This window comes from Elephas maximus, chromosome 6, assembly GCF_024166365.1.
Source record: "Elephas maximus indicus isolate mEleMax1 chromosome 6, mEleMax1 primary haplotype, whole genome shotgun sequence".
Taxonomy (NCBI): domain Eukaryota; kingdom Metazoa; phylum Chordata; class Mammalia; order Proboscidea; family Elephantidae; genus Elephas; species Elephas maximus.
The window spans coordinates 118,095,964-118,123,224 of record NC_064824.1 but is presented as its reverse complement, the minus strand read 5'-3'; the positions used below and the strand labels follow the sequence as shown (position 1 = coordinate 118,123,224).

The 27,261-nt window shown below is 54.0% G+C and overlaps 1 protein-coding gene across 2 annotated transcripts; it reads right to left on the bottom strand.

Annotated features, from left to right (window-relative positions):
- Nucleotides 1-954: 954 nt before the first annotated feature.
- ASIC4 (acid sensing ion channel subunit family member 4) lies at nucleotides 955-26,740 on the bottom strand. 2 transcript variants are annotated; one of them, XM_049889004.1, is made up of 10 exons: nucleotides 26,144-26,725; nucleotides 5,198-5,342; nucleotides 4,973-5,100; nucleotides 4,653-4,815; nucleotides 4,104-4,160; nucleotides 3,059-3,212; nucleotides 1,906-1,997; nucleotides 1,745-1,824; nucleotides 1,279-1,383; nucleotides 955-1,068 (listed from the first exon to the last, which is right to left on the bottom strand). In XM_049889004.1, the coding sequence occupies exons 1-10, from the start codon at nucleotides 26,723-26,725 to the stop codon at nucleotides 955-957; spliced, it is 1,620 nt and encodes a 539-aa protein (XP_049744961.1). The 2 variants fall into 2 exon arrangements, with proteins under 2 accessions (XP_049744961.1, XP_049744960.1); XM_049889003.1 differs by lacking the exon at nucleotides 4,104-4,160 and having other exon boundaries at nucleotides 26,144-26,740.
- Nucleotides 26,741-27,261: the final 521 nt, after the last annotated feature.

The following is a 27,261-nucleotide window of genomic DNA, read 5'->3' as shown; positions in this document are numbered from 1 at the left end:
AGTTCTCTGTAACAGATGAGATTGCCATGAGTCGGAGTCAATTTGGTGGTTATAAGGTTTGGTATTTTGGTTTTAGTCGAGGTGGGGTCAGGGGTGAGGATGGAGGCTCACTTGCCCTTCTGGGCCTGGATTTCCTCTTATCAGGAAATCATGTGTATTCCCAGCCCTGCCCCTGCACGTGCTAGGTCACACACACACACACAAATTCTTTATGCCTCTTTATTCTCAATTTCATCAGCACTTTATAAAACCAGACGGGAGGGAGGGAGGCCTGAGGAGGCACCCTTCCCCACCCCCCAAGCTCTGCCAGGTTCTGAAAGTTCTGTCTGCTCCTTATGGAGGGGATGCTGGGGTGAGGTGGGGTGGGTGCAGGGGGAACTGGGAGCTGGGCCAGGCCTGCTGGGCCACCCACTCCCCCTGCCAAGAGGGGAGCTGGGCTCAGAGAGGGGCAGGAAGCAGGGTGGCTCAGCACTCCTGAGTCGTGGGGGCTCACCCTCCCCTGCTGACACTCAGGTTGGGACCCTGGCTGTCCCTGAATCACCCTTCCCTGCAGCCCCACCCAGCCTTCTACATCTGTACCCCACCCCCACCCTATCCTCCCTAAATATATACAAATGTACAGAGGGTTCCACTCCTCCTGGGGTGGGCTCCTTCCTCCACCTCCCTCTCCTTTCCTCTCATCCCCTCCATGGGGCCCAAGGCCTGATCTCCAGCCCTCCCTTGGGCACCAGCCTGGGGGAGGGGGGTGCAGACAAGAAGGACCCTTGTGCAAAGCAGCTGGCGGAGGGAGGGGGGAGAGAACAGGAACTGAGTCCCCACCCTCCCAGTGAGCACCTCCCCTCCCCCACAGCCTTAGGCTGCCCCCAGGCCTTCAAGGTCCCAGGAGTGAGAGTAGATGCTGGGGGCCTGGGGAGGGGTCCCAGACTCCTGGGTCTTTTCAGACACAGCACCATTCTAGCAAGCGAAGTCTTCAAAGAGGCCTCCTGGAGGACCATGGGGGTGGTGGTGGTTGGGGAGCAGGCTGCTGGCTCCCCCACCCTCAATATGGCCTCGGCTTGGGCAGGGACTCTGCAAGGCCAAGAGGAAACAGAACAGGGAGAGCTCAAGAGGTGCCTCCAAGCCTGGCTCAGCCAGCCTTCCTTGTCCTTGGAGGTCAGGGACCCACCCCCCCCCCCGGCTGGTTCTGGTGTAGGGATAGGAGGATCCCGTCCTGGGGAGAGTGGGGGTATCCATCCTGGGGAGGGGGCTTGGGCTGCAACTCTGCAGGTTCCTCCTCACCTGCTCCTTCAGCTCCTGCAGCCCCAAGGTGGAGATGCCTCCAGTGGAGGTCCGCAGGGGGGTCTTGGGACGACGCCACATCCGCTTTAGTCGGTCCCAGGACACCTTGGGGTTCAGGGTAGGGGGATGGCAAGGGGCTCAGGGAATTTGGTAGAGAAAGGAGGGCCTTTCCAGGCCTACCTTAAAGGACTTGCTACCCCAGCAGGCCCCCACCCTAACTCCCCTATCCTCCCGCCCTTCCTTTTTCCCTGGCTCCTCAGAGCCCTCAGGCCTTAGCATGGAAGTGAAGTGGGCCCAGCCCTTCCAGCCAGTCAGGGGACCCTGGCAAAGACCCTGAGCTTGACTTCCCACCCAGACCAGCTCAGCCCAGGAAGCCTGCCCTGCCCCCTTGGTTTTTCCCACAGCCCTTCTCCACTCCTCCTCCCACCCCTGGCTGGGTGGCCCATGCCAGACCTCCCACCCTTGCCTCATAGATGTAGTCAAGGATCTCCAGCAGCGTGAGGATGCTGGCCCCGATGAAGAGGCCCATCTGTCCCCCGAGGTCACCTGGAGAAGGAGAGCAGGGTCAGAGGGAGGAGGCTGGGCTGACCCACCCCCAGGAGAGTCAGAACAGGGGCCAGGTCTCACCTAGCAGGGCTGAGAGCCCATAGGCTGCTCGCTGCTCCATGGCCTCAGAGGTCAGGGCTTCGAAAAAGACGTCTAGGACCAGGAAGTTCTCCCTGTGGAGGCCAGAAACAGGGTATCAATGGGACCACATTTCCTTAGAAAGTGGCTGACGGGCATCCCAGGTCCAGCAGATCCTGGTCTGACACCCCTACCCTGGGCCAGGAAGCTGGTGATCACCCCCTCAGGCTCCCAGAGGCTGTGAGGGGAGGCAATCCCAGATGCACATTCACCTCAGATTTTGAGTCAAAGCAGAGGGCCCGAGAGCAAAGTAAAACCCCTGGGCCTGAAGGATTCCCTTCTGCCTCCTCTCTAAAGCAGCGAATAGTGTTCACTCTGTCTCATCCTTATGCCTCTTTAGAACATATAGTGGCTCCCTGTTGCCCAACAGTCCACTCCAAAGTGTCTCTTCCAAACTTTCAAGGCTGCCCTTGACCTGCTCCATTGCTCCTTCTGATCCAAAGTGCTTTCTTCTCTGCTGCCCTCTGCTCAGGCTGGTCTCTGCACCATTCCACAGTTCTCTAACCAGATGCTTCCCCTCCTTCCTCCTCTCACAGATCCAAACCTGGGGTCCTCAGCTCATGTCTCCCCCACATCCTCTGCGCCACCCTGGAGTCTGAGAATCAGTCCTGCACCATCAGAAGTAGGTTTGTTCATGGGCTTGAGGTCCTAATCGTGTCTCCACAGGGCCCAGCACTGGCCAGGCAGCCTGAGGGTGCTCCACATCTGCTGCCTGGTGGCAGAAACCAAACCCAGGGCTCCCGCGGCCCTGCACACCACTCTGTTCCACCCTCATCCCATCCGGATCCCCTCCCGAGCACCGCTGTCACTTGACCTGCATCTATTGGCTCCTGAGTTGCTGGGGTGGGACACAAAGCAGAGGGTTCTAAATGGGGTAATGCAGCTGTGACAGAGATATGTGCAGGGTGCTGTGGGGCTCAGAGGAAAGGATCTTTCCTGGAGGTGAAGACCTGGATGTGAAGGCTCAGTAGGGGTTCTTCAGAAGAAAGGGAGTGTGAAAGGCATTCCTGTCAGGGACTTACCGTGAAGAAAGGTGCAGCCCACCCCTAGTCTCTGCCACACACATGCATGCATGCGCACATACATGCACACATACCGTATGTAGGTCTCATTGCGGTTGTACTTCCTTGCCAGGTACCGGGCTGAGCCCCTGTTGGGGATCCTGACCATGGAGATTTCTTTCCCGTAGCGGGTCAGGTTGCAGGGGGTAGGGCAGAAACACGGGCCCTCAGAGCCCCCACCCAGGGAGTCTGCAACACAGAGACACCAACTGCAGTGGGGGGAGGAAGGAGTCCTGGCCCACTAGCTGCAAGGAGGAGGCACAGTGGCTGCCCTGAGGCGGGCACGTCCACACTGAGGGTCTCTACTGGACAGCCTTGGTACTGCCTACAGAGGTTGGCTGGGGGCCCTTCCTGGACCAGCTTCAGACTACCCAAGAGAGCGGGTGCAGGCAGAAACTCCCAGCACCCTCCCATGCTTATTCCTCTGCAGTTGCAGCCCTCTTGGGGCAGGGAGGCCCTCACAGCTCAGAGAGAGGGTAGAGCCCATCCACCAGAGCCACCACATGAGGCCTCAGACACACAAGGAGGCTCAGGTAGGGGGCTTAGGTGGATGGATAGAAGGATAAAAGGATGAATGGATGGATGGGTGGATGGATGGACGGGTGGATGGATGGACAGACGGACGGACGGATGGATGGATGGATGGGTGGGTGGGTGGATGGGTAGATGGGTGGGTGGGTGGGTGGATGGCAGATCAGGTGAGGTCTGTGGACAGAGGGGTTTGCCTTACCCACATGGATAGCCAGCACTGCATTTTTCTTGAGATCAAGAAAGGAATGATTCCATTTCCCCAGCAAGGGCAAGCTCATTTGCTGAACCAAGGCAAGAAGCCCAGCCCTTCACTCCCAGACCTGGGTTGCTGCCCGCCCACCCCCCCACCTCCACTTACCTAAGTGTCCACACCTGCAGAGGCCCAGGTCCTCAGACCCCCTGAGCTATGGGATAAGGCTCTCCCCCCACCCAGGAAGAACCCTCCAGGGGAGACTGGGAGGAAAGGCTCCAAGGCAGTGAGGAGAAGGTGGACTGGGAGATAAAGAGGAGGATGAGGGAGGGGGAGGGAAGGGAGCAGGCGGCACGGACCCAGTGTGTGGTCAGCACACTCGATGTAAATGTTGGGCGGACAGATGGTCTCATTGCCTGAAAGGAAAGAGAAGATTATTTCTGGGGTCTCTATGGTCACTTTCCCCCTCCCCAACCACACGCCCATATATGGGCACACACACACATGCACAGATGACCTTGTACACACTTATGCATATAAGCGCAAAAATGTACACATGGATCTGTCAGACAGCACGCACCCAATTTCATGCATATGTGTATGCACACACATTTGTATACAGGTGTTCAAATACATGAGCACGACCCCCACACACATACAAGCACATAAGTGCACAGCACATGTGTGCAAAAATACATATTAGCATGCACACAAACACATGCATGTGTGCGTTCCCATATGCGTATGTGAAACATGCATAGAATCCCAAACACAAATGCATGCACACGTGTATAGACACGCACGCACGTTCTTGTGCTTATGCACCTGCCTGAGCACATCAGCAGTGCTCTCCCCCAGATTCTGAGCCTAGCCGGTGCCCAGAGGCCTGGCTGGGGTTGGGTGCCCACCTGGCATGTGCACCATCCGGCAGTGGCAGCGCTGCAGCACGGCCTCCTTCTCGCAGCGCAGGCGGCAGGCGGACACGCTGTAGGCTGAGTAGCCCTGAAGCTCGGGCTCCCAGAGCTCACTCTCCGCCCGGCAGTTGCCCCAGGGCTGGGGCAGATAGGTCAGCTGCAGAGGCAGGGCAGGATGGGGTCATGTCCAGGAGTCTCACCAGCCCTCCAGCATCCATAGCCCCAGCAGAGTCGATGGGTGAGCTGGTGGACTATGGGCTTCTGGAGGGAAGGTCTGGTTGCAACCAACCCAGGGCCCAATGGGAGGTGCATACCCGCTGTTCCTGGCAGGACACGAAGGTCTGGAAGCCTGGGGACACGCCAAAGCCCAGCTGGTGGATGTAGGGTGGTTCCTCCTGGCTGTGGATCTGCACCCTAATGCCGGCCTCGAACGAAGTCTCGTCTGTACAGGGGAAATGGAGACCTGTGGAAACCCATCCCAGGCAGAGGGCCTGGGACAGAGCCCCCAGGTGGGTCCTGTCCCTTGTCTGCCTGCATACTTGTCTCCCTCCAGATGGGCAGGTACTCCTCCTGCTGAATGTCCAGCATGATCTCTAGGCCACTACCCATGCCCCCGGCTCTGCTGGGCAGTGGGCTCTGTGGATCTGCGTTGAAGGTGTAACACTTCCCATAGCGAGTATAGACCTGGAGGTAAGAAGAAGAGGGGGAGAGATGGAAGGAGGAGCTAAGGACATCTCAGCGTTCTCTATCTCCCTATGGGCTCCCAGAGGCCTCCACCAGACCTACCTGGACACCCATGTCCCATATCCCAGCCTCTTCCTTGATTGCCATCTATCCTACTGACATCCTCCCTTGTGTGTGTGTTCTGTGCCGTTGAGTCAATTCTGACTCATAGTGACCCTATAGGGCAGCGGAGAACTTCCCCATAGGATTTCTGAGGCTGTAATATTTTTAATCACTATGGAAGCAGACTGCCACACCTTTCTCCCGAGGAGCAAGTTGGTAGATTTGAACCACTAACCTTTTGTTTAGCAGCGGAGCACTAAACCACCACACCACCAGGGCTCCTTCATCCTCCCTGAGATGATCAAAAGACATCTCCAAATTACATCAATAACAGAACTCTTGATATCCCTCCAAACCCTGTCCCCCACCAGTCTCCTCCTTCTGAGTAAAGGGTCCCTCTACCTACCTGGTTTTTCAAGCTAGAAACCCTGAAATTTCACTCTCCCTCACCCCCACATCCGATACAACAGCTATCTGGAACAATTTTACTCCAGAAATATATTTAGAATCCATCCACCTTCTCTCCATCTCCAGAGACCCCAACCACCATCATTTTCCACCTGGATCATGGTGGTGGCCTCCTAACTGGCCTCCCTTCTCCCATTCTTGTCTCTGCCCCAGTCCATTCTCCTTTTAAAGCGCTTCTACGCCACCAGGTACCATCGATTCCATCCTGACTCATGGCGACCGTGTGTATGTCAAAGTAGAGCTGTGCTCCATAGAGTTTTCAGAAGTAGATCACAAGGCCTTTCTTTCAAGGCACCTCCGGGTAGACTTGAACCTCTAACCTTTCCGTTAGTAGCTGAGCACTTAACCTTTTGTGCCACCCAGGGACTCCTGAAAGTACTTGTTAGTTGCTGTGGAGTTGTTTCTGACTCACAGCGACCCCACGTGTGCACAGTAGAACTGTGTTCTATAGGGTTTTCAAGGCTGTGATCTTTCAAAAGCAGGTTGTCAGGCCTGTCTTCCGAGACACTTCTGGGTGGACTCCAACCACCAACATTTCCTGTCAGTAGCTGAGCGTTAACCATTATCGCCACCCAGGGACTTCCCTTAAAGTACTTACAGTCAGTCAAGTCACTTACCCACTTAAAACTTAACAACAGCTTTCCATTGCCCTCAGAATGAAGGCCTGAAAGTCTCCACAAGAAGTGACTCTTGCCACTCTCTCCTGCTTCACGGAGAGTCACTCAGCCCAAAATCTCTGTGACAATCCAAACCCATGGGCTGCTCTCTGCCTTCCTCGGAGCTCTTGTTCATGCTGTTCCCTCTGCTGGAATGTTCCCACCACCACCACCCTGGGCATGGCAAGCTGCTCATCTTTTAAGCCTCAGATCATGTGTCGCTTTTTCAGACATACGCGTTCATGAGGTTATCCTCCATTCTTCCTCCTGTTGTTGATTTGCTCAAAGTACTTCTCACCACCTGAGATTGTTGCCCATTTATTCACCTCTTCCCTCATTGTCCATCTTCCCTTACTCACTACAGTGTGTGCTGCCCAGGTGCAATGAGCACCTTGCCCAATCCCTTATTAAAGGGGCGCTTTTTTTTTTTTTTTAGTATGAAGTTGGAGTCCCCAAGTGGTGTGAACGATTAACACACTGGGCTGCTAACTGAAAGGTTGGAAGTTCGAGTCCATCCAGAGACACCTCAGAAGAAAGCCCTGGCAATCTACTTCTGAAAAATCAGCTATTAAAAGCCTATAGGTTGCTCATGGATAGGAAGACTTAACATTGTAAAAATGTCTATTCTACCAAAAGCCATCTATAGATACAATGCAATTCCAATTCAAATTCCAAAGATTTTTTTTTAATGAAACGGAGAAACAAATCACCAACTTCATATGGAAGGGAAAGAGGCCCCAGATAAGTAAAGCATTACTGAAAAAGAAGAACAAAGTGGGAGGCCTCACTCTACCTGATTTTAGAACCTATTATACCACCACAGTAGTCAAAATAGCCTGGTACTGGTACAACAACAGACACATAGACCAATGGGACAGAATTGAGACTCCAGACATAAATCCATCCACATATGAGCAGTTGATATTTTACAAAGGCCCAAAATCAGTTAAATGGGAAAAAGACAGTCTTTTTAACAAATGGTGCTGGCGTAACTGGATATCCGTCTGCAAAAAAATGAAACAAGACCCATACCTCACTCCAGGCACAAAAACCAACTCAAAATGGACCAAAGACGTAAATATAAAATCTAAAACGATAAAGATCATGGAAGAAAAAAATAGGGACAACGCTAGGAGCCCTAACACATGGCATAAACAGTATACAAAACATTACTAACAATGCAGAAGAGAAACTTGATAACTGGGAGCTCCTAAAAATCAAACACCTATGCTCATCCAAGGACTTCGCCAAAAGAGTGAAAAGATTATCTAAAGACCGGGAAAAAGTTTTTAGCTATGACATTTCTGATCAGCGTCTGACCTCTAAAATCTACACGAAGTGTACTGCAAAAACTCAACGACAAAAAGACATATAACCCAACTAAAAAATGGGCAAAAGATACGAACAGGCCCTTCATTAATGCAGACATTTAGGCAGTTAACAGATACATGAGGAAATGCTCACAATCATTAGCCATTAGAGAAATGCAAATCAAAACTACAATGAGATTCCATCTTACTCCAACAAGGCTGGCATTAATCCAAAAAACACAAAATAATCAATGTTGGAGAGATTGTGGAGAGACTGGAATACTTATACACCGCTGGTGGGAATGTAAAATGATACAACCACTTTGGAAATCGATTTGACACCTCCTTAAAACCTAGAAATAGAACTACCATAAGATCCAGCAGTCCCACTCCTTGGAATATATCCTAGAGGAATAAGAGCCTTTACACGAACAGATCTATGCACACCCATGTTCATTGCAGCACTGTTTATAATAGCAAAAAGATGGAAGCAACCAAGGTGCCCATCGACAGATGAATGGATAAATAAATTATGGTATATTCACACAATGGAATACTACGCATAGATAAAGAACAGTGAGGAATCTGTGAAACATTTCATAACATGGAGGAATCTAGAAGGCATTATGCTGAGTGAAATTAGTCAGTTGCAAAAGGACAAATATTGTATAAGACCATTATTATAAGAACTTGAGGAATAGTTTAAACAGAAGGATATAGTCTTTGATGGTTATGGGGGAGGGGAGAAGGATGTTCACTAATTAGATACCCAAAACCCAGTGCTGTCGAGTAGATAAGAACTACTTTAGGTGAAGGGAAAGACAACAAACAATACCGTAGAGGTCAGCACAACAGGACTAAACCAAAAGCAAAGCAGTTTCCTGAATAAACTGAATGTTTCAAAGGCCAGCATAGCAGGGGCAGGGGTTTAGGGACCATAGTCTCAGGGGACATCTATGTCAATTGGCATAATAAAACCTATTAAGGAAACATTCTGCATCCCACTTTGGAGAGTGGCATCTGGGGTCTTAAAAGCTAGCAAGCGGCCATCTAAGGTACATCAATTGGTCTCAACCCACCTGGAGCAAAGGAGAATGAAGAACACCAACGACACAAGGCGATTACGAGCCCAAGAGACAGAAAGGGCCACATAAATCAGAGACTACATCAGTCTGAGACCAGAAGAACTAGATGGTGCCTGGCTACAACCGATGACTGCCCTGATAGGGGACACTACAGAGAACCCCTGAGGGAGAGCAGTAGGATGCAGACCTCAAAGTCTCCTAAAAAAGACAAGACTTAATGGTCTGACTGAGACTAGAAGGACCCCAGAGGTCATGGTCCCCAGACCTTCTGTTAGCCCAAGACAGGAACCATTCCCAAAGCCAACTCTTCAGACAGGGATTGGACTGGACTATGGGATAGAAAATGATGCTTGTGAAGAATGAGCTTCTTGGATCAAGTAGAAACATGAGACTATTTGGGCAGCTGCTGTCTGGAAGGGAGATGAGAGGGCAAAGGGAGTCAGAAGCTGGCTGAATGGATACGAAAAGAGAGAGTGGAGGGAAGGAGTGTGCTGTCTCATTAAGGGGAAAACCGTTAGGAGTATATAGCAAGGTGTATATAATTTTTGTATGAGAGACTGACTTGATTTGTAAACTTTCACTTAAGGCACAATTAAAATTAAAAAAAAACGTAGGAACAACCAGAATATAATTAACGAGAATATTGACACATTGTGGAAAAGATAACTAATGTCACTGAACAACTTGTGTAGAAGCTGTCAAATGGGAACCTAATTTGCTGTGTAAACTTTCACCAAAAATACAATAAAGTATTATTTTTTAAAATGTTGAGAGATTCACATTACCCTGATAATTGATTCTGTCATGACATAAATTTTCAATGGTCAATAAACACAGGAAGCGGAAAAATCTTTTTAAAAAAGGAAGAAGGAGAAGAAAACCCTATGCAGCACAGTTCTAGTCTTAGCACACATGGGGTCACTATGAGTCAGAATTGACTCCAAGGCAAGGTGGTTCTGGTTTTAAGAGGCTACTACAACCCTGAATGGAACCGGCATAGCTCCCTTTTCCGTGGTGGAGAGTTCTCCCCCATGGGCACCAGATGGCGCCGGGGCCCAGGAGATGGCGCTGAGGCTCCAGGCCGGAGAGTTGCGCAGCAGCAGGGGTGGGAAGAGGTTGAGGGGAGAGGCGAATGCTAGATCCCCAGCCAGCCGCACCCCCGCAGAGACAAGCCCCGGGTCAAACCCATCACAGGCAGCACCTTCCCTCGGGGCCAGGGGTTGGCGCACTCAATCACTCTCTCTCACTCCTCCTCCCCTCTCCTCGGGAACATTTTCACTCTGGTAAAAGCTGGGAGAAACGGCTTGGGGCAGTGTTGAAGGGAAAAACCAGAACCAAACCCGTTGCCGTCGAGTCATTCCGACTCATAACGACCCTGTAGGACAGAGTAGAACTGCGCCATACGGTTTCCAAGGAGCGCCTGGGGCACTTGAACTGCCAACCTTTCGGCTAGCAGCGGAGCTCTTAACCACTACACCACGAGGGTTTCCGCTGAAGGGAAAAGATATCCTAAATGCCTAGGTTTTGAAGGACAGTGTAGAAGGGAGAGCGGCTGAGTTGAGGGCAGTGGGGGTGAGGACTTCTGTTGTGGGATAGGGTTAAATCTTCCACCCCCCGCTGAGTTAGCGACCAGGATCCTCCCCACTCATACAGTTCTATCCCCCAGCATCCTGTTGAGACCCCTAAAACAAAACCACAGGCATAACAAGCCCCTTATAAAATGTGTCCCCATCTAGTACTACCCCATTTCATCCACTCAACAATCCTGGTATCAGGTAGGTTTGATGATTATCCCAACTATTACAGGTGAGGAAACCAAAGCTGAGTGGTGAAATGACTTGCCCAAGGTCACACAGCAAGTGAGAAAGTTGGAACTCACCTAGATGCAAGGCTCCAGAGCCCTTTCCACAACCCTTTGTTGGCAGCCCCCACCGCAGCCTACCTCACCCAAACCCAGCTCCTTCCTCGGCCATCCAGCTGAAGCCAGCACGGACTGTGGCTCAATGCCTTCCCCGCCTTTGCTCCTGTTTCCCCTGCCATTCCACTCCACTCCTTTGTACCTTCCTCACTCTTTCGTCTCCGTATCTGCTGCCTCTCAGCTCCTCACCTGCCCTTCCCTCCTCCCCACTGCACCCTCACCAGATTCTGGGTTCTAGTCCCTGACCCTGTCTGAATTGCCCCTGCCCCAGGCCCCTGTCCATCATGGCCCCACTGGAGAGAAGAACACATTGTCACCCCTTCTACCTCATTCACAGCAGCAGTGAGGCTGGGTCCACCTGTGGACAGGAGTGGGCATCGCTATGCCCCAGGCACGTGCTAAATGCACAACACCTAATTAAATGGAATCCTTACAGCCACTCTAGGAGGTTGGTGTTTTCTCCCCATTCTACAGATGAGGAAACTAAATGGAGGCTCAGAGAGGCTGATCTGCCAAGGTCTGTAAGATCGATGCTTCCCAAACTTTAATACGCACATGACTCACCTCGGGGTCTTGCTAAAATGCAGATCCTGATTCAGTAGATGTGTATGGGAGTTGGGCAGAGGGCTCTGCATTTCTAACAACTTGCTGATCCAGGGACCCCACTTTAAGTAGAAAGGCCCTAGATAAAAGGGTAAAAGCCCAGGGAGACAGCCAACTCTAGGCCTGTGTGTGCTCTCACAACACATCACTGGGAGAGAGGAGGACTCTGAGGTGGGCTGGGTGCAGGATTCCTGGGTCCCTATTGGTGTGGGAAAGGAAGATGGAGGGGATACACAAATATTTGCCAAAAATCTCAAAATGCTCACCCTCTTCATATTCCAGGCTGAGGAGATGCTGGAATCAGCACTTGCTGATACAACCAGTTTTGAGAGTACTTTCTAGTCGAGAGGCTAAACAAGGCCTGGGCTGCATGGTGAACACGGCCTGTGAGCTGCCATCTCATGTCCCTTCAGCGTTCAGCACCACCTCAATGGGCCCTGACCACAGGGCCTGGCCTCTCCACAGCTTAGCCTCACCCACAGGACCGGGAACTCCCTGAGGCACCACCAGAGCCCAGCACGATGTGCAGAAAGAGGCGAGAGGTGGGATGGAGCATGGAGCAAATGCTTTGTACCAGGCCCTGCCCAAGGTGCTTTTTATCTATTTTCTCTTTTGAGCCTCCCCAGAAAACCACGTGACGTGAGTACTGTTGCCCGCATTTCATGATGAGGTAACTAAAGCTCAGACAGGGAAGATGATTTGCCTGAGGGCACACAGCAAATAAGTGAAGGCTGATACTGAAACAGGACTGAGCCCAATGCCAAAGATCATTTATACAGTTGGCGCTTATAAAACACTTGATGGGTGGTCAGTGAATGAATGACTTTGGTAGGCTCCTGGCCCTGGGTGGGGTTGGAGCTGCCTCCCCACTTCCTACTTCCAACAGACACACACAGACACATGCTGCATGAAACTGAGCCCAGACCCATGAGTCCAGAGCCAATGGGGAATGCCTGACTTTGGGGGAAGGGGTTACCTAGCACTCTACCCTTGGTTTGTGGAGCATGGGAGTGACAAATGGCGGTGGGTGGAAGTAGTCTGGGTCTGAGGGACAATTGGCAGGGAGTAGACAGGACAGCCTTGTGGTGCCAGGCCACCTGCACAGCCCAGGTCAGGCCCTACTGCTGGGCAGAGCACATTGTTGCCCTGGAGACGGTCCCTGGGCCAAGCAGGCAGCGGCGGGTGGAGCCGCCAGCTCCTAAGTGGCAGAACTCTGGTGGCAGCACAGCCCACAGCCTCTTCCATGGAGACGGCACGCCGCTCAGCCACAAGGTCCCACTGGCTGTCCACTGCTGCTCCCTTCCCATGGACTGGCCTGGAGGGGGTGTGGGCAGAAGTTGAGAGTCTAGGACCCAGTCATAGAAAGCAGCAGGTCCCAGTCCAGGGAGTGCTCATGGGCTGAGAGGCTAGCTCCAGGTCAACCACCATAGGCCCTCTGCCTTTAGACCAGCCTCACCTGAAGATTCACCCCTACTTCAGCTCCCCCCTCTTCCCAGCCCTCCCTGGCCCTGTGCCTTAGCCCCCAGGCCCACCCTCCTGGCCCTAGCCTGAGCATGTGGCCTCCCAGAGCCCTCTGGATTCAGGCTGGGCAGCTTCTAGACAGAACTCTGTGGACGCAGCAATAGGCCCTCAATCCACTCCACCACCTTCCTCCAGCCAGCCCCCTGCCAGGCTCTCTGACCACCTTCTAAGGTTGCCCTGGACCCCGCCTGGGTATGTGTCCACCCCCCAGCCTCTGCTGCCTAATCTCATCCTTTCTCAAGTCCCTCTCTGTTCCCCTGGCCTGTCTGTCCCCTGACATCTGATTATCCATCTCACCTCTGTTTCTTTGTCACTCTGTTTATCCCCCGGCCTCTGTTCTTCTCTCCCATTGGCCTGGCTGCCTCTGGCCTCTCAGTATTTCTGCCCCTGCATCTCTATCTCCTTTAGCCTGAGTGTCCAGTCTCTGTCTCTTGTCTCCCTGTCCTCCAGAGTCAGGGCCCTTCTCAGGGGCTCTCCCTCGCCTTCCCCCTCTCCCTCCTCTAGGGCAAAGGGGCTGGAAGAGATCTGTCCAGGCATCGCTCCTCCCGCTGGTGGCTCCTCTCAGTCCCCTGGGCTCCATCTATCCACAGCTCCCATTTCCTTGGCTGCCTTTCTTACATTCTCCCCACCTCCCCCACCTCATCCTCCCTGTAGTCCTGGAGCCCACGGGGTTAACAGGCAATTAGCAGGACCAGGGCTTGAAGTGGTGGGGGAAGAGGGCTCCAGGCTGCCAGGAGATAAGAAGCAGCCAGGAGCAGCCGAGTCTGGGCTAATCCCAGAGCTAATCTCCGGCCTGGGTTTTATCTTCCCCTCCTTCTGTGCACCCTGTTTCTGCCAAGGCCTGGCACCCCCCACCCCGCTTTTCCATGGCAGCACCACCCCCCAAATCCAACAGCCGGTCCACCACGTGTCTCACTTGGGGCCCCTGAAATGAACCCTTGTATCCCTGCAGTGGAAACCCTGGTGGCTTAGTGGTTAAGGGCTACCGCTGCTAACCTAAAGGTCGGCAGTTCAAATCTGCCAGGTGCTCCTTGGAAACTCTATGGGGCAGGTCTACTCTGTCTTATAGGGTCGCTATGAGTCGGAATCGACTTCACGGCAACGGGTTTTGTTTTTTTTTTTTTTTTCTTGGTATCCCTGCAGTGCCAGGGGTCCAGGGTGGGCCAGTGGAGGGGGGTGCACTTCCATCCACCCTGGGTTGTGACTAGCACCCCTGGGGTTGGACAGCTCCCTCCCAGCTTTACTCAGATGTAGCCTGGAGCCCAGGTTCAAAGGCTCCTCCTGCTCTTCCAAGGGCCCAGGAAGAAGGCAACAGCAACTCTGAATACCTGGGGTGTCCGCACTGGTCAGAGCTTCCAGGTCACTCAGTCCCACCCCTTGTGGTGCAAAGGCAGAAACTGAAGCCTAGAGTTGGCAAGGTACATATCCAAAGGCACACAGAAAATAGGGGCAACTTCAGGAAGAGTGGCATAGTGGCTAAGAGCTGGGCTGCTAACCAAAAGGCAACCGGGTTTTGTTTGTTTTTTTGGATCAGAAATAGAACACAGCTCCCTTCCCCACTGTCCCAGACATCTTCCACTACCCTTGGGCCCTCCTCCCTGGGAGTCAGTAGACCCAGGTCCCAGCTCCAGCTCCACCACTGATGGCCTGTGTGACCTTGGTTAACCCGTTGCCATCCAGTCAACTCCAAATCACAGTGACCCTATAGGACAGAGTATAACTGCCCCATAGGGTTTCCACGGAACAATTGGTGGATTCAAACTGCTAACCTTTTGGTTAGCAGCCAAGCTTTTAACCGCTGTGCCTCCAGGGCGCCAAGTGATTTATTAACTCTTTTGGACCTCAGTTTCCTCATCGGTCAAGTGGAGATAAAAATTCCTTCCTGACTTATTTTACAAAGTAGTTGTAAGTCTCAAAAGAGACAAGTCTGTGAAAGGCATTTGCAAACTGAAATCCCATATACAAGGTCTCAATATTAGTGACGAGGGTGTTGTGAAGACCAATGATGAGAACCAAGCTGGGCAGAGATTGACCATCGGATGTGTGCTGGAAGTAGGTGATACAGCAAAAGGGGAACAAATTCTAACTCTGCCACTAGCTAACCTTAAAAAACCTTAGCTATGTGATTTAACCTCTCTGAGCCTCCATTTGTTCATCTGTAAAAGGAAAATGGTAAGTGAGGAAACCCTGGTGACCTAGTGGTTAAGAGGCTACAGCTGCTAACCAAAATGTCAGCAGTTTGAATCCACCAGGTGCTCCTTGGAAACTCTATGGGTGGTTCTGCTCTGTGCTATATGGTTGCTATCAGTAGGAATCGACTTGATAAAAAAAAAAAAAAAGATAGCAATGGTTTTTTCATTTTTTTTTAAGGTGAGTTGTGAGGATTGGAGATAAATTCAAAGTAGTGTATGGCAGATGCTTAAGAGAGGGCAGCCCATTTGAGGGCTAGAGCTTCCTGCCAAGATAAGGCCGCCATTTTGATCTTGGATCACCACTGCACCAACCCCCTAGGGCATCGTGCACCTTGGTAAAGCCTCTCTGTAGTGTGAGCGCCACTGTGTTTCCTAAGGAAACCCTGGTGGTGTAGTGGTTAAGAGCTACGGCTGCTAACAAAAAGGTGGGCAGTTCGAATCCACCAGGCACCCCTTGGAAACTCTATGGGACAATTCTACTCTGTCCTATAGCGGCGTTATGAGGAGGAATCAACTCGACGGCAACGGGTTTGGTTTTGGTTGGTGTTTCCTAGAGGACAGAGCTCTGGCAGACGACAGCCTGAGGCTCTGAGACATGGCTCTCCTACCAAATGAGAATCAGCACAGAGGGTGCAGGCCTGCAGCCCAACCTGGTTCATGCCCTAGCCCTGCCCTTTACTGTCTGTGGGATTTAACCTTTCTGAGCCTCCATTTTCCGTCTGTAAAATGGGAATAATAATATGCACCCTTCAGAGGTGGTAAGAGGAAAGAGAATGTACATGAATAGTGGTATAATGGTTAATCGCTCGGCCACTAAGTGAAGGGTTGGCAGTTTGAATCCACCAGCTGCTCTGCTGGAGAAAGGACCTGGCAATCTGCTCCCATAAAGATTATAGCCTAGGCAGGGGTCTGGGGACCATGGTTTCAGGGGACATCTAAGTCAATTGCCATAATAAAATCTATTAAGAAAACATTCTGCATCCTACTTTGAAGAGTGGCATCTGGGGTCTTAAACGCTAGCAAGCAGCCATCTAAGATGCATCAATTGGTCTCAACCCACCTGGATCAAAGGAGAATGAAGAACACCAAGGACACAAGGCAATTACGAGCCCAGGAGACAGAAAGGGCCATATGAACCAGAGACTACATCATCCTGAGACTAGAAGAACTAGATGGTACCTGGCTACAACTGATGACTGCCCTGGCAGGGAACACAACAGAGAACCCCTGAGGGAGCAGGAGAGCAGTGGGATGCAGACCCCAAGTTCTCATAGGTCCAGACTTAATGGTCTGACTGAGACTAGAAGGACCCTGGTGGTCATGGCCCCCAGACCTTCTGCTGGCCCAGGACAGGAACCGTTCCCGAAGCCAACTCTTCAGACATGGATTGGACTCGACAATGGGTTGCAGAGGGATGCTGGTGAGGAGTGAGCTTCTTGGATCAGGTGGACACTTGAGACTATGTTGGGATCTCCTGCCTGGAGGGGAGATGAGAGGGTGGAGGGGGTTAGAAGCTGGCGAAATGGGCATGAAAAGAGAGAGTGGAGGGAGAGAGCGGGCTGTCTCATTAAGCAGAGAGCAATTGAGAGTGTGTAGCAAGGTGTATATGGGTTTTTGTGTGAGAGACTGACTTGATTTGTAAACTTTCACTTAAAGCACAATAAAAATTAAAAAAAAAAAAAGATTATAGCCTAGGAAACCCTGTGGAGCAGTTCTACTCTGTCATATAGGGTTGCTATGAGTTGGAATCGACTTAATGGCACACAACATTTATATTGTGCCTACTCTGTCGACGGCACTGGGTTTTACTGGGCTGTGCTAGGAAACCCTGGTGGCATAGTTGTTAAGTGCTACTAACTAAAAAAAGGTCAGTGGTTCAAATCCACCAGGCACTCCTTGGAAACTCTATGGGGCAGTTCTACTCTGTCCTATAGACTCGCTATGAGTCAGAATCAACTTAACGGCAGTGGGTTTGGTTGTTTTTTTTTTACTCTGCACTAGGCACAGTCCTAAGCATTTTATATAAAATAACTCATTAATCCTCACAAAAACCCTATACCGTAGGTACACTGGAGTCTGTTCTCACAGCTATTGTGCGATACGAACCTAGTACAGAACCTACAAATAGTAGGTGCTTGAGAAATCATGACTGTTCCAACAATACTTACTTGTCTTTGAGTCTGTGTATCGTGTCAGGCACCATGCTCGCTGCTGGGGATGCATCAGAGAACAGAATGGACCCGTCTCTGCCCTCAAGGCATGTGCTGTCTGGCTGCCAAGGCATTCATTCATTCAAAAGTGCTATTTGAGCATCTACACCATGTGCCAGGCATGTTCTAAGTGCTGGGCATACAGCCGGGAACCAAACACACAAAACTAACAAAGAGATGGATGGTTACCAGTTTCCATCTGTGCTGTGATAACGGGAACAGGTCAGGAAAAGCCTCCCTCAGCAAGTGGCCTTGCCCACCCAGGAAGGGTATGGGCTCGGGCCACTGTCAGGACAGTGGGGATGCCCCTTCCCCAGCAGGTCTGTCGTCTACACGTGCATACATCTCCCCACCCTCCTCTGCCAGGGATCAACGCAGTCGCTCAGCCTCCACCCCACAGGCACCTGCGTGCCTTTGGGGGGCGTGGTGCTTGTGGGCCTAAGAGGAAATGGTGGCGGTGTTCAAATGTAAATGTATGAGCTGTAGCGGCCAGGGGAGGGGAGGCAGAAGAGAAGTAGGAGGGTGGGTCAGTGTCCGTGACTCTGGCAGAGGCCAGAGCTGGGAACCGGGGAGGGCTGGGGCGTCCAAGAAGGCGGTGGTTTCAGGCCTGAGCAGCGTCTCCAAAGGCGAGGAGAAGCCCTCAGGGCCCCCAGGTAAACAACCAAGCCTCTTCTAGGTAGCGACCGCTTAGGCCTCAAACCGTAGAAAGTCAATTTTCCAGGCGGGAATGTTTTTAATTTACAACAGAGTCCCTCCCTGACATTCCCGCCCCTCGATGCAAAGTTCTTGGGGAAGAGTTTTGCTTAAAACTGTGGAGCTCACCCCCATGGCCGGGCGGGAGTTCAGGGTCTGCGGCCTGCAGTGGTGGTAGCGGTGCTGGTGGGTGAGTGGGAGCCCCCCAGCGTCCTCCACCCGCATCCCCCGGCAGCCCGGCCTTGCCTGCCAGCACCCCAGGGCCGCATCCACGGCTCGCTCCCCGCCGCCCGCTCCCTCCCGCGGGGCAGGCATCCATCACCGCACTGCGCGCCCTCCCTCTGTCTCCGCGGGCTCCACCACTCTCCACTCCCGGTTTGCCTCATTTGCATTCCCCCGGCTCCCGGCTCCTCCGCAAAGTGACCTCCGCACACAGCAGCACCAGAGGCTTCCACGGCGGAGGGGGACACCGCTGCCCGCCACAGCTGGGGAGGGGCGCGGGGCGGGGGCTCCGGCGCAGGGCGGGGGCCTAGAGGGGATGGGTGCCGAGCCAGGGCGACCGGCGGGCCTGGGGAACGGCCGAAAGGCCTGGGTGTGGAGAGGCGCTGAGAGACTCGGGGTGGGACTTGAACCCAGGCCCTCAGTTCCGAGGAGGCAGGCGGGAGTGAGACGTGGAGGTCAGCGCCAGGCCAGGGCAGCCGCGGCCCGGGAAAGAAACCCCTACTTGGAGCCCACGGCTCCCCCACGCCCCCAATGGGAAGAGGGCCAGCCTCCCGGGCGGTCGCCCAGGGGTCCCCAGCCCCCCGGGGGGCCTGTGCAACCCCAGTGCCGGCTCCCCGGGCCCGCCAAGCGCCTCCCCTCCCCCCGTTTGGTATTTACACCTTTCACACATTTGTAAGCTATTATCCTGTCCACGCTTAGTCACCGCTGAGCCAAGCGCCACGGATTTAGCTCCTTTAATCTTTCCTCCTAAATCAATCCTCCATTTCCCCTTAATCATCCCGTGGCTCCTCTCTGAACTCTCTGGCTGCCGCCTCGGCTGCTGCAGCCTCTGCCCATCTCTCTGGAACTGTCCCCCTCCGACCCAAAATGGGAGTCCCAAGGGCATGGGGAAAATTGGGAGGGGGGCTGGCTTTCAGGGCTTCCCCCCACCACCACCCCGCCTCCTGCCTGGGAGCCCAGGGAAGAAGTGCAGACCCCGGCTCCCCCTTCCTGGAAAACGCAAGAACTCTGAACCCTCCTGTCTCCACCCCCGGGGTCTCTGGCCTCCTGCCTTCTCGCCCCCATCCATCGGGGCTGGACCTGCTGGTTCTGAGTACCCTAAGCCTCCACCATGATTTGCCAAAAACAGGCAGGTCTCCTCCTCTCAGTCCTCCAGTCTGCTGTTCCCGCTGTCCCCACCCCCTTCTGTCCAGCTGCTTTAAGGAGGTGGGGTTGCCGGAGAGGCTGAAGGGCAGGGAAGCACTGATAACTCACAGCCCAGCCTGCCCTCTCACCTCTTGGCTAGGTTGGCTGTCCATCTCACCTGGACCACCCAGCTCATTCACCCCTCCCACCCAGCAGGACCCCACTGACTCAGGGGCCTCAGCCAGAGCAGCCTGAGACTCAGCATTTCTAGAGCTCCCTGGAATGCCCCTGCCTCCCTGCCCGCCATTCCATGTCCTTTCTGCCCCCCCGCCTGAGCCTGGCAGCCCCGAGAGGGAACGGATTCCTCCTGGGAACAGGAGGGCAGGGGTAGGGGTCCAGGAAGGAGCACGGGTAGGAGAGAAGAAAGTAGGAGGCTGGGAGGGGGACATGGGGGCCATTTCTTCAAATGCTAATCAGCATCTTCCGGCAGTGCTTCCAGAAGCTGAGCTGATAATGAGCCCAGCTCGGGGCCGATTCCTGATTAATGAAGAGGCCACAGGGCTGCTGAGTGGGGCCGGGTAGGGCACCTCCCTCATGGCCCTTCCCATTGCCCTTGCAGACTGGCCCTCTGTGACAGTAACAGCCGTACCTTCCCTGCTGGGCCACACGATAAATGCCCCTCCATCAACTCCATTGCCAAGTTGGAAGCATCCAGAGGTAAGAGCGCCCCCTCCAGGTGACCTGAAGGGCAACAGCCAGTGGCAGGGCAGGCAGTGGGGAGAGTGTGGACGCAGAACTGCAGCCTGGTCTGAGCTCTAGGCAGCCCTCAGAGTATTTTACAAATGAGGAAAAGTGTTTTTAAAATAATCAAGGTTTGAGGCTTCTCTTGACCAATTGGAAGGCCTGCCAACATTGGGCATCCCTCACCATAGGGCAACAGTTAGCTGGAGCTAAGGAGCAGCTGCACCCTTCAAGGATGGGTGATCTCAGCTCCTCAGACCCCACCTTTCCCCCTATGATGTGCCCTGGCTCCTCATTGCCTGTCCCCTGAAGGCAGAACCAACCCTGAACTAGATGTTGAACTAAATGTTCTCAAGATTTATGTCTCAGGAGAAGATGGGGACCAAAGGGAATAGAGGGCTGGACAGGGGGTGGGGGTTATCTGGCGAATAAGAGGCCTGCACCAACCTCAGTGGGAACTCCCTTCTTCCCAGAGCCAAAGGGGCAAGGGGCAGCCCTCAGACCCTTGACCCAATGGGAAAGGTATAGAGCTGGGGTGGAGTGTGAGTAGCCCCTCCCATGACCAAGGAGGGGCTGAGACTATCAATCCTGGCCTGACCACACCAGGGAAGAGAAGGGGCCAAGGGCAAAGTTGGAGGGAAGGAAAGAGATTGCGGAGTAGCCCCGACTGGGGGTAGGGGAGAGGGCAGAGAGTGATAACGGGCATTCTGCTCCGCTTCCTCCGAGCTGTCGTGGATGAGGGCTGGGAGGGGCTGGTGAGGAGAGAAGAGGGCAGGGAGGGGGACTGCCCAGCTGGAAGAGGCCTTGTCTAATTGTGCCTGATTAGTAGAGAGGAAGAGAACAGGGCGAGTGATTAATAGGCACGGCAGTCACCAGCGTGTGGGCGGGGGGAGAGAAGCACGAGAGCCTGAGAGCCAAGAGGGGACGGAGACAGTGAGGCACCCACAGGTCCCTGTTCCCTGGTCTCCTGCCCCACTAGGGGGTGCCTGGGCCCCTGAATGCCACACCAAGAAGGGCTGGGTCCTGCCCTTCCCTCCCCCTTCAGGGATTTTCTACCTCCTCCACGCCTCAATTTTCCAGACAGTGGAATACAAGAAAAAAGACCAAGGTCATGGCCTGCACCTGGGAAGGAGGGTGTTTGCTCACATGGTGTTTCCGGATACCTCAACCCCCTCCCCCAGACAAGGCTGTACTGATCCTAGCCCAGTGGGGACCTCAGCCCAAAATTCCAGTCACAGCCTGTGGTCATCGCCTTATACCCTTTGGTCCGAGTTGTAATTCCTAGCCCCGCCCAACCCAAGCACTTGGGGTCTCACTCCCAGGACCACCTAGAGGTGCACTGTGCAATATGGTAGCCACTAGCCACATGTGGCCATTTAAATGAGCTCAGATTTTCATTCACATAAATCACATTTCAAGTGCTCAATAGCCACATGTGGCTAGTGACTACCACATTGAACAGCACAGGTACAGAACATTTCCATCATCACAGAATGTTCTATCGGATGGCACTGAGCTAGAGTGTGTGCACACGCCTGCACGTACGCACATGTGCATGAATAGTTGGGAGCGCTGGATAGAATAGGAATGCTGCGATAGGGTAGAGGAGGTGGGTCTAGAGACCAGGTGATGCCAGTGCATGGGTCAGAAAGCAGTAGGTGGTGCTGAGAACAGTCAGGCTAACAATAGCCAGGGCTGGGGCGGTGGTACTTGTTACAGAGTGTATACTACATGTCAGGCAGTGTGCTCAGCCCTTACAGGCATCCTCTCTTTAATTTTCACAACAACCCGGATTTGTTAGGTTCTGGCTGTGCAGTGGTTAAGAGCTCACGCTACTAACCAAAAGGTTGGCAGTTTAAATCCACCAGCTGCCCCTTGGAACCCTAGGGGGCAATTCTACTCCGTCCTGTAGGGTCACTATGAGTCGGAATTGACTTGACAGCAATGGGTTTAAGGGTTCAGTGGTGGAATTCTCGTCTTTCATACTGGAAACTTGGTTTCAATTTCTGGCCAGTGTGCCTCAAGTGCAGCCACCACCTGTCAGTGAAGGCTTGCGTGTTGCTATGATACTGAAAAGGTTTCAGTGGAGCTTCCAGACTAAGAAGGACTAGGAAGAAAAGCCTGGTGACTTACTTCCCAAAAGCCAGCCTACAAAAACCTATTGTGCATGGGGTCACCATGATTCAGGGGCCAACTCAACAGCAGCTAACAGCAAATATCCTATTTAACGGTTGCAGAAACGGATGCTCATGGAAGCCTTTTGACTTCCCAAAGCCACGCAGCTTAAAGGGAAGAGCCGAGGTTTAAATCCAGACAGTCTGATTCCAGAGCCCGCTTGCTGTCCTGATTCCAGCTGAGAGGAAGTGCTGAATTTTAGGGCTACTCTTGCATTTTACAACTGAAGAAACTAAGCCTAGGGAGAAAGAGGAATTTTTTGCCTTCTAGTAAGTGGACCCTTGTGGCACAGTGGTTAAGAGCTCGGCTGCTAACTAAAAGGTCAGCAGTTCAAATCCACAAGCCACTCCTTGGAAACCTTGTGGGGCAGTTCTACCCTGTCCTATAGGGTCACTATGAGAATCGACTCGAAGGCAATGGGTTTTTTTTTTTTTTTTTAAGTGGGCAGACTGAGAGCAAGCCTCAAGTTGGGTAAAGAATAGATGGGGCTTGGAGCATTGGGGTAGGGGAGCAGATGAAGGTAGGGTGGGAAGGAAGGGAGAGACACTGATAAGTGAGAGTAGGGGGTGTAGGTAGGACTGGATTAGTATGAGGCTAGGTGAGGAGGGGAAACAGGAGGAGAAAAAGAGATAAGGAATAGCTAGGGTGACCTGGGTGGAGGGGAGCATGGGTGGAGAGAGAGGGAGAGAGAACACGTCCCCATCCTTCCCCATCACTGGGAGCCCTCTTCTCTCTCTCTCCCTTTCCTTCTCCTCCTCTTCAAGCCTCCCCCAGCCTCCCTCCTCCCTTAAGCCTTCACAACTCTCTTCAGCCCAGAGTGGCCTCTGTCTCTGAACTCAGGCTCTGAACCATGCACCTCGTTTGGCAATTAATCTTGGCACCTTATGACATGGTGTGCATGGCTGGTTAACTCTTGCATGGTTGGTTAAGCTTCTGAGGGTCCCTGTCCCCACTCTACCACAAGACTGTAGGCTGCTTGAGGACAGGGACATATGGGGGACTGGGGCTTTCCCTTCTTTGTTCTGTCCCACGGTACCTAGCAGGGAGCCTGGCTCATAGTAGGCTCGCTGAGCATCATGTTGATTGATTGGCTGACTGTCTGATGGGGCTATTAGGGAGTGTGGGGGTGAGAGTGATTGCAGTGATAGCAGAAGCAAGAGCAGCAGCTTAGGGGACTGGGGGAGGGTGCATTACCCAGAGTAAAAATAGGCTGGAAAATGTGACATTTATTAACTTGGATTCTGGAGGAAAGGTCACAGCAGAGTGGGGAGTGGGGAGAAGGAAACAGGGGAAAGCAAGAGAAAACATAATAGCCCCTTACCCAAAGCTGTCGCTGTCACTGCCTAGCTCACAACCCACGTTCTGGATGATTCCCCACCAAACGGTTCATGCACCCATCTTCCCATCACAGACCCCAGCTCCTCATCACAGAGTCTATCATGGGCTTGTGTCCTCATCAGACCCCAGACCTTCATCTCTATACCCCGTTTCCAATCTCACCCCATCAGACACCCCATCTTCCCCATTCCTGGGCCTTCGTCCTAGCCCACTGATTCCAGCAGTTTCTGAGTTTGCAGCAGACTCAGCCCAAGAATGCCAGGTCCAAGGGAGTGTGACACTCAGCAGATAGGGAAAGGGATGTGGGCAAAGAGTAAGGGGACTAGGCTGGGCTGAGGGCAGGTGGGAGACCAGGATTCCCAGAGGGGATCCCCTGAGCTGAGCCCCATAAACTTCCTCTCTCCAGCTCCCAGAGAATCAAAGGGAAGTCCCCCTCCTCCTCCTCCCAGCCACCCCCAAGATGCAGAGGGACTCACCAGCCTGATCTGGGGAATCCCTGCTCCCACATCCTCCAGACACCCCTTCCTTTCCTAGAAGCTAGGCAGGAAACCCCTGACTCTCTCACCCTCTCCCTCACTGCTCTCCTCCATCTCTTCCCCCCTCCTCTCCCACTGAGGTTTCATCACCCTTCCCCTTTCCTGCCCACCCCCAACAGGGGCCTGAGACACAAACTCCTGCTCAGGGACACAAAGATCTCATTGATTTCTGCCCCATCAGCACCTGCTGAGACTGGGCTCTGCCCCCTCCCAACTCAGAGGGGTGAGAATGTGGGACAGAGAGCCTAGGGATCCTAGAGGCCACATTCATACTCCACACACCACCTCCCTGGGGACTCTCTCAGCCCTGGCTTTGGGGAATGGTGGTTTTTCCTAGAAGAGGGAGTATGAGTACAGCTGGACAACAGGCTGACTCTTCTCCCAGCAAATCCTCTCCTTCCTTTCCCTTCCTCCATTTCTCCTAACTCCCCCCACCCAGTGGCAGGAAGCCCCAGAGGGGCAGGCATGGTGGTGGCAAGGAACCTAGTTGGAGCCTGTTTCCTGGTGAAGCTGGGGCAGTGGGTGAGTGAGAACTTGGGGTCTGATGGGGTAGGGGGCACTGGGCAGAAAGCAGGTAAAGTTCCCACCTCTGGGACTGGCCTTGGAGGCTGGGCCCAAGTGGGCACCATGTTGACGCCACATATTTGCATATGCAGTGGGCAATGGTGACAAGGATGCAAACACACCCATACATACACAATGGTGGGAGTAAACTGGGCTGGGGACAGGCATCTCCAGCACCATGAATAATAGATGCCCTGTAACTGTGGGTAAATGGAGCCCTGGCAGATAGACAACATAGAAGACGTACACACCCACCCTCACACACATGGGTGAGGGCCCTGGCCCAATTGTTGAAGGTGTGAGGTGTGTACAGGCAAGCAGCCCAAGCTGACACTTCGTTCCCAGTGCAGAGGGTGTATGCTGTATCCACACGTGTGTGGTAGCTGGTACCAGCAACCCCTGCATGGGGAGCCGGGGGTGTCACAAGAGGGGATAGTAACAGTGCAGCCCTACCCTTGGCAGTGAAGTCAGAGCTGGGATGTGAACATGGAGATGAGTAGCTCTCCGGGTGTGCGGTGTGTGGGTGTGCAGGTATGCACATGAGTGTAGTGACAGGGACACTGAGAGTGTATGAGAGAGGCAGTGTGCAAGAAACTGTCCCTGAGCAGGATGTGTATACGTGTGTGTGTATGTGTATGTGCCAGCACTGGGCAGCAGCCAGGGTGAGTTATGCACATGAGAGTGAATGAGTGATTCTCAGTGTAAGAGCTGGAGACGGGCAAGGGAGCAGCCAGAGGGAGGGACTGGGAAGCAGAGAGCTGGAGGGACAGCATGAAAGAGGGATGTGTGCGGGAGTCTGTGAAAGGGGGCTGTGAGACCCACAGAGACAGAAGAGACAGTGGCACTGAGTGTCCACCACGGTCTTCTCTAGCCACCCTGCCTGTCGGGGCAGTCCTGACTCCTTCCCCAGCTAAAGCCCCCCAGATACGCCCTCTCTATCACTCTCTGCATGGTGGGGAGAGGGATCCCATAGCTGCAGAAGAAAAGGGAGCAAGAGGAAGGTAGGAGTCCGTTGGCCTGGCCTTGGGAGGGTGCACCCCTTCCCTGCAAACTGACCAGCTTCAGGACCCCTGGGCCCACTCCCAGGAGCCCCCAGGCCCCCAGACCTGGCACTGCAGGAGCAGCAGGACCAAGACGTGGAGCAGCGACAGGGTAAGCCCCTCCAAGCAACTCCAGCTCCATGGCTGGGAAGCCAGAGGGAAACACCAGACTTGGGGGAGACACGAGGCCAGCCTCTGGTGGCAGAAGGAAGGGAAGCCCTGCTGAGGATGCTCCCACGCACCCTCCCTCCCCGCCAGTCTCTGGCCACCCCGGGCAGGGAGGGCCAGCTGGCAGGACTCACCACGGAGAAGTTGCTGGCAGAGCAGTGGTGCCCACTGAAGTTGCAGCTCTTGAGCATGTCGGCAAGCTGGTGGCCAGTGCGGTTGAGGATGTCTACCATGTCAGGCTCTGGGTAGCGCAGGCCGGCTGCACGGTGCCCATCCCGGTCTTTGGGGGGCAGCCCGGTCAGATTGGCTAGGTGGAAGATGTCGGCATCGCTAAGTGCCGAATGCCGGAAGCGGTTGATGTTGCAGAGGGTGACGGCTGGGAAGCCCGCCACTGGTGCTGGGGCAGCCGGGTCCAGTGCCACCAGGTGAGGCCGGGTGAGGTAGCCCCGGGCCAGGCTGGTTGCCTGGTACAGGAAGGCTGCCAGAGAGGTGAGTAGTGCCAGTGCCCACAGGGTTCTTCGCAGTCCATGAGGGCCTGGACCACAGGCCCGGCCCAGCCCATGCAGAGTACTGGTGCTGGCGAAGGTGGCCAGGTCCCGGGGGGCTGCGGGCCCCCGCGCGGCTCCCAGGAGGCTCTGCTCATCCCCTGCTTCCTTCTCCTTGGGTTTCGCATCCTCCTCAGCAAATTTGATTTTGCACACAATCTCGATCGGCATCTGTCCCTGGCTGCTGGGACTGGCCAGAGCCACCCTGCCCCTGTCCCTCCCTGGCCAGCAGCCCTGGTGCCCTCCGGAGTGGCGGTGGTGGCAGCGGCTGCTCTTCTAAACTCAGGGCAAGCGTGAGGAGGATGGGGACAGGGTGGGGGCCTGAGCTGGGGGAGTCACTCCCACTCCCAACAGCTCCGCAGCGCTGGTGCTGCTTCTGCCGCTGCTGCCTCTGCTGCCGCTTGTCTCTCTCCTCGATCGTCTCCTTGTGGCTTCCCTTATCAGCACCAGCACAGCTGTCAGCCCCTGCGTGTGTCCCTGCAAGCGAGCGAGGGAGCGAGAGCGCTGCTCCGCCACGCCGCGCAGCCCCAGCCGCTCCACTCAGCATGTGCTCCGGAGCCCACCCCATGCTTAATAATTCAGGACATGTCAACAGCGTTTCGCCGGCGGCACGGGCTGCAGGAGCCTGGCTGGCGAGGGGGCAGCCCCAGCCCAGCACAGGGATCCCAGGTCATCCCTGCCCAAGACCTTGTCGGGCTGCCCCCCAA

Bases quoted from the DNA above. Each gene is read 5' to 3' on its own strand.
- ASIC4 (XM_049889004.1), bottom strand. From the start codon at position 26,725: ATGCCGATCGAGATTGTGTGCAAAATCAAATTTGCTGAGGAGGATGCG. The intron at 5,101-5,197 runs GTATGCAGGCAG...TCCCCTGTACAG, and splicing joins GCCCATCTGGAGGGAGACAA to ACGAGACTTCGTTCGAGGCC. The intron at 1,998-3,058 runs GTATGTGTGCAT...TGGCCTCCACAG, and splicing joins CGCAATGAGACCTACATACG to GGAGAACTTCCTGGTCCTAG.